Source organism: Pollicipes pollicipes, unplaced genomic scaffold (assembly GCF_011947565.3).
Source record: "Pollicipes pollicipes isolate AB1234 unplaced genomic scaffold, Ppol_2.1 Scaffold_4740;HRSCAF=5597_pilon_pilon_pilon, whole genome shotgun sequence".
NCBI classification, from domain to species: Eukaryota; Metazoa; Arthropoda; class Thecostraca; order Pollicipedomorpha; family Pollicipedidae; genus Pollicipes; species Pollicipes pollicipes.
In genome coordinates this window covers 40,651,926-40,663,469 of record NW_023596545.1, presented here as the reverse complement: position 1 = coordinate 40,663,469, position 11,544 = coordinate 40,651,926, and the positions used below count along the sequence as shown (strand labels likewise).

Below are 11,544 nucleotides of genomic sequence, written 5' to 3'. Positions count from 1 at the left end.
GTGCACATGTGCAGGCTAAATCTCGGTGGTTGGGTCCCCAGACACATGCAAGCCTGCCCTACTGTCAGACACTTTCCTTCATCCGATTGCTCTGAAATGATCATTTCTGGTCGAAAGGGCTTTAACCCGAAGAACCAAACAACCAAGTGCTCAACCCAGCCATGCTTCATGCTGGGCTGTTAAGACACCGTTCCCTGCTGGCAGCCTGAAGACGAACAGGCCCTCAACCCGCCACTGCCGGTGGCCGCCGCGCTGCCCCAGCAGCCGGAGCCGACGCTGCAGCAGGCGGCAGAGACGGCGTTCCGTGCAGTGCGCCGTCAGTTCCGCGAGTGCCGGACGGTGGAGGAGCTGCTGACCGTGGGCGGCCGGCGGCAGCTGAGCCGAACCGAGTCGCTGCTGTGGCTGATCTCATTGGCGGAGCTAGCAACCACGCAGGCCGTGCCGCCGGATGCTTTCACTGCGCACCCCTGGTCAGTTTCCCTGGTCATTCTGTCGTTGCACCCCTGGTCGTTCTGTCACTGCACACCCCGGGTCAGTCCATCACTGTGGTCCCCCTGATCAGTCTGTCACTGTACACCCCTGGTCAGTCTCCTTGGTTGCTCTGTCACTGCACACCCCTCGTCAGTTTCCTTGGCCAGTCTGTCACTGCGCACCCTGGTCAGTTTCCGTGGTCAGTCCGTCGCTGTGCATCCCTGGTCAGTTTCCGTGGTCAGTCTGTCACTGTGCACCCCTGGTCAGTTTCTGTGGTCAGTCCGTCGGTGCATCCCTGGTCAGTTTCCGTGGCCAGTCTGTCACTGTGCACCCCTGGTCAGTTTCCCTCCTTGGTCATTCCGTCGCTGGTGCACATCCCCTTGTCATTCCTGGTCAGTCGGTTCCTGTGCACCCCTGTCAGTTTCCGTGGGTCAGTCCGTCGCTGTGCACCCCCTGGTCAGTTTCTCGTGGTCAGTCCGTCGCTGTGCAGGCCGGCCTCCGCGGCCGCTGGCAGCGGCGCTGTAGCGGTATGCGTCAAGGACATCGTTATATTGCAGAGTCATTGGTCTTCCGGTCCGTCAAAGTTTTGGTTTTTTACTCGTATCGGGGCCATTTTGTCTCGCCGTTGCAACTGACCGGGCTGGTTGTGAGCCCAGTCACCACCGCAGCCAAAGTGACCGGGTGGTTCAAAAAGATAATCGGCCTGAATTCGTCTGGAACAGGAAAGGCGTGATTCCGGAAAAGGGTCACGCGTAAACATGTGGTTTTTGTCCTGTTCCCCCCTTCCATGCCTTGTGATTTTATTGCTATGTTGGGTTTGGCCATGGCCATCCTTTAACCATGAACACAGTGCCATTGAATAAAGGTGAAAGGAACGTTTTGTGACCTCTTCCCCACCCTGTCCACTTTTACATAAGCCCTGGATGTCCCTAATGCGGCTTCCAACATTAGTATGGCAACGAATATGGTGCGGCTTGTGCACTTTTTGCTGCGCTGACTGCGCCATGGCACCATGACCGAAAGTTATCTTGTAACGCTGGTACATGCTACCGTTATGAGGAGGCGAGTGACTGACAGTGTCCGCCATGCGTCCAGTTACCAGGAGATGGGGCGCCAAATGACTAGCGGCCCTCAAAGCTCGGCGCCTCATCAGCTGTTGGCGCCGGCACGCGCCCTCCTGCGGTTGGGCGTGTCGCCCGCCGATCCCATACTCGCCCTGCTCGTCAACGACCTCATCTGGAGCCTGCGCAAGATGACCATGCGTCAGCTGGTGCAGGTGGGCCACAGCGAGCGCGTCGTGGCGATGTAGCGTGGAGCAGGCCTGGTGGAGCGTCGTCGCAGCAGGTGGAGCGTCGTCTTCGCCCCCCCCCCCCCCCCCCCCCCCCGTTTACGTGTGGCCGGGGTAGGAGGAGAGCCGGTTGTGGGGGAAAAGAGCCAGAGTCGGGGGAGGGGGAGCCGGGGTTATCATGTCGCCCGTGATGCTGTGAAAGCTGCTACACTGACAGAGTCACGGCACTGACAAGCCACTTCACCTCCAGGGCTGCTACACTGACTGAGCCGCTACACTGACAGAGCCGCCACACTGACAGCGCCGCCACACGGACAGAGCCACCGCAGTGGCAGAGTCGCCGCAGAGACACCACACGGACAGAACCACCACACTGACAGAGCCGCCACACTGACAGAGCCGCCATACTGGCAGAGCCGCTACACTGACAGAGCCGCCACACTGACAGAGCCACCACACTGACAGACCTGCCACACTGACAGAGCCGCCACACTGACAGAGCCGCTACACGGACAGAGCCGCGACACTGACAGAGCCGCCACACGGACAGAGCCGCCACACTGACAGAGCCGCCACACGGACAGAGCCGCCACACTGACAGGGCGGCCACACTGACAGAGCGGCCAAACTGACAGAGCCGCCACACTGACAGAGCCGCTACACTGGCAGAGTCGCCACACGGACAGAGCCGCCACACTGACAGGGCGGCCACACTGACAGAGCGGCCAAACTGACAGAGCCGCCACACTGACAGGGCGGCCACACTGACAGAGCGGCCAAACTGACAGAGCCGCCACACTGACAGAGCCGCTACACTGGCAGAGTCGCCACACTGACAGAGCCGCTACACTGGCAGAGTCGCCACACGGACAGACTCGTGACGCCGGGAGAGCGGCCGTGACTTTGGGTCAGTACCGTGGCGCTGTCAAAGCATTGACCCTGTACGGAAGTCATGATTCCGTATCATATTCGTTGTCCCGTGTCAGGACTGCGACACTTTCAGAGCCATGAGCCTGTTGCGCTGTTGTAATTACGCATAAATCCCAACAAAATCAGTGGCGTGCCTCCCTGTCCAGCTCACTCTGCTCTCTCAACTCCTTGCTCTCGGTGCTGCAGGCGTTCTCGCTGGCACGCAGCCAGTTGGCCACCGGTGACAGCCGGCTGCAGCAGCTGCACAAGCTCAGCATGGAGATGATTCAGCTGCGCTGGGTGGAGATCACCGAGCCGCAGGACATCTTGCCCATACTGAAGCACAGGTGAGTGGGGACCGAGATCCTAGTCAAGTTTAGTCAATAATCCCCCAATTATATACATATATATATATATATATATATATATATATATATATACATGCAGGTATGTATGTATACATTTATTTGTCCATATATTTTTGGCTATCTGGCTTTTGACCACATAAAAGAAAATGGATATGGGAATGATTCGCAAAATTTCGCGTGTCGTTTGTAGCCCGTTTTAACCAGTCGAAACTCTGCTGGCAAAAACTTTCGGCCGGTTGCCACCTTCCTTGATCTGGGGGCGGCCTGCGTGTGTGTGTCTGAGGACGAGCCGCGGGCGGGCTGTGTCTGCCTGATGGCGGGATGTCTGTCCGTCCGCGGGAGGGGGTGCGTGCTTGTCTGAGGGCGTGGGGGGAGGCGTGTTTGAGCAGTGACGAGCGGCGATTGTGCGCGCGGCCGACAGTGAAGTGTTCCCGGCCGAGTTTGTGCGCCGGCTGGAGGACCGGGCGCTGGACGCGGCCGGCCGCGTGTCGGCGAGCGAGGCGGCGCTGCTGCTCAACCAGCTGGCGCGGCTGGGCCGGCGGCCGCTACCGCTGCTGCGCGCGCTCAGCTTCCACGCGGCCCGCCAGCACGAGCCGGCGTCCGTGCGCGACTGCGTCCGTACACTGTTCGCCCTGCAGAAGCTCAGCTTCCCCGATCAGGTGAGACCGCCAGATGCCCCAGAGACCACCAGGTGGGGCCGACAGCTGCCCCAGAGACCAGGCGAGGCCGCCATCTAACCCAGGGACCAGGTGGGACCGCCAGCTGCCCCAGAAACGAGGCGAGACCGCCAGCTGCCGCCAGTCAACTACCCGGGACGCCCCGGCTCACGGCTCCGCAGCAGCGGCGGCCGGCGTGGTCGCCGCTGACGTGTCACACACCCGGTAATGCCCAACCCAACGTTTTCTCGTTTTCCACCGGTCGCACGCGCCCTGTTGGGTTGTGCGCAGGGCGGTCAACCCGTGTCCAGCGACGGTAAGCGACGACCGCCGCCCGTACCTCCCACGGGAACACGTGATATCCGTGCCGCGGGCCCTCTGGCGGCAGCGGCGGCGGCGGCGGTGGCTGAGCGCGGTGACAGCACACACCGGCGCCTCTTGCGGTGCGCCACCCGTCCCGGTGCCCGTGCCGTCTGACTTCTCCCCAGTGCGACGGTGGAGACTTGTGACCAGTGATGTCTCCGGTTCCGCAGGTGCTGCTGGAAAAGGTGGGCCGCGACCTGGTGACCCAGACGCCGGCCGTGGAGGAGGCCAGTCTGCTGGGGTCGGCCCTCACCGCCGCCGGCATGCTGCACTGGCGACACCTCGGTCAGTGGCGCCTGCCCCTCCCCTGGCTGCCTACCGACGGCAGCTGGTGGATTGTTACTGTTGGCTGATTGCAGTGGCAGCCCTCTCTGCGGCGTCGCGCCGCTGCTCGGTCGTGGTCAGTGCCGACGAACCCACGTCTGGCCTGTTGCAGAGTTTCTGGAGGCGGCTGCCGTCTGGTATGAGAAGCATGCCGACAGCGTGCGACCGCACGACGTCATCTCCCTGATCATCACGCTGGCAACGGTCAACTTTTGTCCGTCCAACGCGGACGCCCTGCTGCCGGTGCGTAGTCGGTGGGGCCAAACCTGGCGTGTGGGGCAGACCGGGCCTGGACCTGGCGTGTGGGACACACTGGGCCTGGACCTGGCGTGTGGAACAGACCGGGCCGGGCCTGGCGTGTGGGTCAGACTGGGCCTGGACCTGGCGTGTGGGACAGACTGGGCCTGGACCTGGCGTGTAGGACAGGCCGGGCCCGGACCTGGTGTTTGGGGCCGGTGAATTGTTTGTGTTCCATCATTATGGTACTGCGAAGCCTCCACAAAAACTAGCGGTCACTGAACCCCTACCGCTAGTTGCACGAGCTCCGGAGCCGTTGTGCTCTTGCCGAAGGTTTGCGAAGACGGGAGACAGTGCCGCTACCGCTGCCAAGGGCAGCATCACATGAACGGGCCCCGGCCCATGTGCTGCTCGTGCGCCGCGCGCGTAAGTGTAGGCTCTGTCCTCTATCCAGTGGCCTGCGCGCGGCGGGCGCGTGCAGTACGGGTCTGCACAAAACTTGCAACCAAATTACCAACGTTAGAAGGCACATTTCTCATTTTTGTGTTGAAATGGTGAACGGTGACGCGGGAGCAATGTAGAAAGGAAGAGGTTTGTGTGGAAGAGACGCGATAGGCGTGTCCTTGGCCCTCCATGTGATGAGAAAGACAGGATAAGGAACCTGTGACAATCGCCATGCCATTCGCCGTCGTACATGGGCGCGGCCATATTGTTTCTGCGCGTGTTGCGGTTGCTCCTGGCATGCAGGTACCTCAGCGTAGCCTGAAACCTCTCGCCGTTTCTCCACCAATCAGCATTTGCGCGCGCGCGCGACGCTCGCAGCACGTGAACAGGGCTCGGATGGGGAAGACATGCAGCAATAGCCAGAGACCCCAGCTTTTGGCCTTTGGACCTTGTTTTCGTGCCGGTACCCTGCGTCAAAAATGTCTGAATCTGTATGGTCTTAGATTAAAATTGTGTTTACCGTCCCAGAAATCCTCGGCCGACTTCAAGTCGCAGCGGCGCTGCAAACATTTCCTAGTTAACTTTTGTGTGCTGCACCAATCGGTGCACCACTCGTTTTAATGCCACTTTTTCTGCGTGTTGGTTTGAATACTTATGCTGGGCTCGCTCATGTACGAGGAAAGTTATCCTTCGCAAAGTATAGATTGACATTTTATTAGCCTTGCGAGTTAGCGCACTGGGTGCCATGTTGGTCTCCTTAACTGGCTGTGTGTGGTGCATAATATGCGAGAATATCGACTTTATTATTGCTGTAGGACCAAAAAATGTAAACAACCCATATATAATAATAATATTGATTAACATGTAAGATTGAGCCATGTCACCTCTTCAGCTTGCAGTAACGTCGTTTTAGACAGCTACGACCAGTGGCGTGGCTAAAGGGGAACTGCTGAGCCCGTGACCCCTCCCCCTCCCCCTACTGAAGGTGAGGGCCTCCTGGAAGCGAGGCTCCGGTGGTACCTTCGGCGTATAAGACGCTTGAAATAGTTCGAAGGAAAAAACAGCAAAACAGGACCTGAAAGCATAGAAATAGGAACGCGAGCATAGAGGAGTCGCCTCAACTAAAAACGGGGCCGTTAGGGACGCAAGCAGTGCTCCCTTAGCCGATAGTCCTCTCCTCCTCCCCGTGATCCCGTCAGGTTCCTTCTGGGTCACATCGTGGCTACGCTTCTGCCTGCGACGACCTAAAAGCGTATGGTGCCGTTGTAGGGCTCTTGCTTATCACGATCATATGAACTGCTGCTCATGAGGCTCATGATCATGAACATATGATCCTATGTTCATATGATCATGAGGTTCATATGATGTGATTTATGTGTCAGCTGCTCATAAATTCTGGTCCCAGTAATTTCCCCAAACTCTTCAGCGGAAACTTTGGGTCTCATCGCGGTTTCCAGTTTCTCTGTGTTTCTGGCGGTCGAAACGGAAAAATGCCATCGCATGGTGGAACAATCTAGGGGTCCCGTCACATGAGGTCCATTCTTGATGGTGTTTTTTTTTTGTGAGGCGTGACCTGAATCGGAATGGACTTAAGAGCTTCGCTCCTTTGGCTTCCTTTGAGGTAAATGTGCAACATGTGGGCTGGCCTCACTAAATTTATGTTGTGTTCTTTTGTTTATTGGGCGAGATTTATGGCCTGCTTCATTTGAGACACGATAGCGTTTGCTGAAGGTTAACATGGTGCATTTATGTTGAATGGGAGACCGAAATGACAAAGACTACAGAGTGGAGAGCCCGAAATCATCCGTTAAGGGTGTGATTCTATACTCCGGACATATAATTTTAAGACTTTTGAGACCAACCTTGGGCGTGTGATTTTCTGCGTACCGATTTGCAGGGCGTTGGTGAAATGCATAAATGTGATGCGGATCTTGAAGTGGTAGGCGGTGACTGAATTGTAGAAGCACCACTGTGCCGTTGTCGCGCACGTCACTGTATTCGGCGACGGAAGAGAAAATGTGGCAGTAGTTGCCCTTTGTTTTCGTCAGTCAACAACCGGAGCCCCTGTGTGGTGCGACACAAGGGTAATCACCCGCAACTCAGGACTCGGGCTTTCAACCGGCTGGTTGCGGCCGAGTGGCCGGGACTAGCACTGCTGCGTTTGTCGTGCTGGCCCGGTTAGGAACTTCGATGCCGACATCGAGGTGATGCCGCCCCGGGCTGACAGACAGGGAAGCGCGTCCAGAGAGGGACGGATTACGAAGGGAAAGAACACTGCGCTGTCAGGGTGCACAAAAAGCGTATTAGCGATATGGCTCGGTTCGACTACGACGCTTGACAGTAGCAAGCATCTGCCTGGTTCCGGCAGTCAATATGCCAATAGCGGCCAAACAATGGTCATGCTGTCAACCGTTCTGTGGTAGGCACATCACTAATATCATTACCTAACATTAACAGAGCAGCGAAGCTATGGGGACGCACACAGTTCTCACCCGACGCACAATGCCACACACACAACAACAGCACTCGTTGGCGCCACCTATTGGTGACCCACACGACTAGGTTTTGACCCCGTGCCGCTACACCTTATTGCCGCAGAGCAGTTACTCGTTATGCTTTAACGGCCCTCGCCTATTGGCTTTCGTAACAAATAAGTCCAGATGTAGCTGTACCCCGTCCTTACGGAGGACCAAGGGTGCAGCCAGGATTCGGGACGGGATGGGCTACCATGAGTTGTGACGGGAGGTGGGCTAATTTTTTTATGGGTGGTTCCCAGTCCCATTGAATTTGCCTAAAGCCTACGCACTGCGAACTGAATAACAGGCCCCACAAACTAATAGGTGCAATGCCTAGGGCATCATTGACGGATTGATGCTGGTTTGCCCCAATTCTTTAAACAGTTGCCTCAGATGCTGAGCATGCATATTCACCGGGTTATCCGCTGACGCCGTCATGAAAGTTATGGCTGACAATAGACGTGCCTCTGCTTATAATAGTTTATCAGATCTAAAGCCAGAATCGTTTTTCTGGTCACCAGATGTGGAATTCTATTTAGGAGGGTCGTGGTGAAGAAACTGCGCTCAAACCTGACGGGAGGAGGGGCTGGGTGCTAGAGGCCCCTTGAGTCCTCCCCCCCCCCCCTCCGTTTGGCTGTGTCATTGCGGATAACCCTTGTTAATGGATAGAATGATTTTTATGGTCCTCGTCCTGTATTAGCATGTCCGCAAAATTTCGGCCAGTAAACTCTCCGGTCTTCGTCAGATGACAAAAAGCCCATGGAAGGACTGGCTGATATATAGCTTTCAGCCATTTACGCGTCGCAACCCGAATTCTCTCCTTGGAGTTGCTGCGGTTCGAACCAGAGTTTTCTCATTATGAGTCCAGGGTCCCGCCAGCTGGGCTTAATGGGAAGGACAGGTTCTTGCTGTTCTTCCCATTCTCCCAACGCCGATTAGCTCAGTTGGTAGCCTTGGCCTGGTGACCCTTTTGACCTTGGCATTAACGTTTTGTTTGTGTGGCGTTGACCGTGGCTGGCAGCTCTGCCCCGTCGCTGCAGGAGAAACAGTCGTGTCTGTTCGCAGTGGAGGGTCCTGGCCCAGTGTTAGGCGCTGACGTGCATTGCTCCGGTGCATCTCCGTCGCTGTCGCCCAAAGGGGTAGGAACGCCTCAGACAGCGGGGTGAGAGGAAAGGTATGCTAGTTTTGTAGCTGGTAGATTGCTCTTTTCCTGCGTTGTCTTAACGTTTAAGTTTAAATTTTCAAAAAGTGGAGACGCCCCGTTGTCCCCTCCCCCTCGTTCTTACGCCCATGCAGTGCCCCGTCCTTAGTTGTGGTCGGGCGCGGACCGCACACAGAAGTGATGCCAGATTCAAGCTATTTCAAAATGTTGCCCAAACTGGCATCGATTTGTATGTTCACTTCGATCGGTACCCGGCTAATTTTGTCCACAACAAACAGCTGACCGATTTATGAAGTCCGCAATATGGGGCCGCCGCGTAATATTTTATTTCCATGACTAGCCAGCAGATCTTTTCAATTGTCCATTCATCCCACCGATGATGGGCGGCCTGATGGGAGAGACCAATAACGCAGTGATATCCCAGTCCGACTGATGACGCACTACCCTTCGGACGCTCCGATGAAAACCGAGCGTCACGTGACCAAACACGGTAATGGCGCCGCTGACAGCGCCATCTGCGAAACTTTCCAGTCCACCGGTGCCAGACCGATCGCGGTACCTGAGCCGTGCCGCCCTCCCGGGCATGTGAGCGAGTGACGCCAGCACGTCCAAATGTGCCGCGATCTGCTGGGAGAATGCTGCTCATTGAACGGTGGCGACGGGAAGGCGGGCGGGTGGGGGAGCCTCATTGATCGGTTGGCTCGGGCCAAACAAGGGGGTGGAGAGGAAGGCTGGAACGAACCTAGTCAAGACGGCTGGGGGCTCACGGGGATGTTGATCCCTGCTTTGCACACAGCGTCCGCTAGCATCATCTTTTAAGTTAAGAGGCATTGGTGTGGCCAAGTGAGACTCGTGGTCCGCGCCTTCATTTCATAAATTTGTGTGTGTGTGTGTGTGTGTGTTTGTGTGTGTGTGTGTGTGTGTGTGTGTGTGTGTGTGTGTGTGTGTGCGTGCGTGCGTGCGTGCGTGCGTGCGTGCGTGCGTGCGTGACGGCCGGTGCGCGTGCTGATCTGGGTGTGGGCCGGCCGACAGACGCTGCTGGCGCGGTGCCGGCAGGACGAGCTGCCGTCGCCGCGCGTGCTGATCTGGGTGTGGGCCGGCCGACCGACGCTGCTGGCGCGGTGCCGGCAGGACGAGCTGCCGTCGCCGCGCGTGCTGATCTGGGTGTGGGCCGGCCGGCCGACGCTGCTGGCGCGGTGCCGGCAGGACGAGCTGCCGTCGCCGCGCGTGCTGATCTGGGTGTGGGCCGGCCGACAGACGCTGCTGGCGCGGTGCCGGCGGGACGAGCTGCCGTCACCGCGCGTCTGGCTCGACCTCGTCTGGGCGTTGGCCGTGCTGGGACGCGCCAGCGACGAGCAGCTGCGCTCGGTGCTGGAGCCCGACTGGTGCCGCCGGCTGCTGGCCGACGGCGAGGCGCCGGCGCTCGGCGCCCGGCTCAAGCTGCTGAATCTGGCCGCCTACGCCCGACTGCGCCACGGCCATCCAGGTGAGGGGACAGAGGGGCAGCGAGCGGCGCCGGACGGGCCGAGGAGGGCGCTCCGGTCGGCGGCGCCATTTCGTTGACCCAGCCTGCCATCACTGGGAGGTTAGCGTCCCCCTCCCACTTCCCTCCACCACTGCCCGCCCACCAACGACTTCAGGAACAACTTATGGTACATATAGGGTGGGTTAACTAGAGTTTGCGTACCTGACGAAAAATTATTTCGGTGTATGCTAGAGGAAGATTGGTCAGATGTCAGATGGGATCGCTGAGCTTTGACGTCACTGATGGAGGATAACGCGGCGGTTTTTTTTTCTTGACCAGGTGCAGTAACGCGTTGTTTCCGTTCCTCCTTTGGACTGTCCTCATGTCATTTATAAAATGGCGGACCGTCTGACAGTCGGGGTCGGTCACATGATACAGGCTGTCCACAAATGAAATGTGCTGTTACTGTGTACTAAAGTAAGTGTACACTCACTGTAAGTAGCTGAACTCTTACCTAACATGTGACTTTTCTTAATGACTTATTCAACATCAGACAACTAACTTTCGAATAACAATAAAAGAGGACTAGAGATGCCAAATTCACTTCACAGGTAGACCACTATTTGAACACATTTATGTACATGTTTTAAGTCTTTAGGTCGTAACCTTCGGGTCCGATAAGGTAAATTGGAAAAAATGGGCCAGGTAAATTGGAGAAAGGTGTTCACAGTGCCCTCAGACATCAAACAACCACTTTAAGCCCAGACGTCTGTCTAAGCAAAATAAAACTCGCGGTCATAGTGAGGCACTCCTCTTATGTAATCTTCAGGTCAAAAAGACTGCCCACGTTTCAGTCATTTAATGGGCACAAAAACATCTTAGGCGGCATGTTCGTCAAAACAAAACGTGCCGCAGGTCTGGAGTCGGTGCCTGGGCCCCCAGTGATTAGTCCGCCCGCGTTCCGCAGGTCTGGAGTCAGTACTTGGGCTCCGTGTGATCAGTCCGCCCGTGTTCCGCAGGTCTGGAGTCGGTACTTGGCCCCGTTTGATCAGTCCGCCCGTGTTCCGCAGGTCTGGAGTCGGTGCCGGGGCTTGGCGCGGCGGGAGAGGCCGCACCGGTCCTGTCTCGCGAGGCTGACGCCCTGCGGCGGGACGTTCTGGAGGCGCTGGCCAACCTGCTGCCGCCGCCTAGCCACTTGCATGTGGGCCCGCAGACGACGGCCGGCTGCCGCGTCGACGCCGAGTTCGCCATCGGCGACGACGGCTCGCCGGTGCCGTGCGCGCCGTACGGCAGCGCGCTCCCCGGCGCCGCGTCGCCGCCCGGCCCGCTGCCGCCGCACGT

The 11,544-nt window shown here is 57.6% G+C and overlaps 1 protein-coding gene across 1 annotated transcript; it reads left to right on the top strand.

Moving 5' to 3' along the window:
• The first annotated feature begins 45 nt into the window (after positions 1 to 45).
• Positions 46 to 11,200, top strand: LOC119098393 (uncharacterized). The gene is made up of 8 exons (XM_037221308.1): positions 46 to 63; positions 283 to 470; positions 1,567 to 1,747; positions 2,876 to 3,015; positions 3,605 to 3,695; positions 4,226 to 4,340; positions 4,492 to 4,622; positions 11,171 to 11,200. Exons 1-8 carry the CDS (start codon positions 46 to 48, stop codon positions 11,198 to 11,200), a joined length of 894 nt encoding a protein of 297 aa, XP_037077203.1.
• The last annotated feature ends 344 nt before the right edge of the window (positions 11,201 to 11,544 follow it).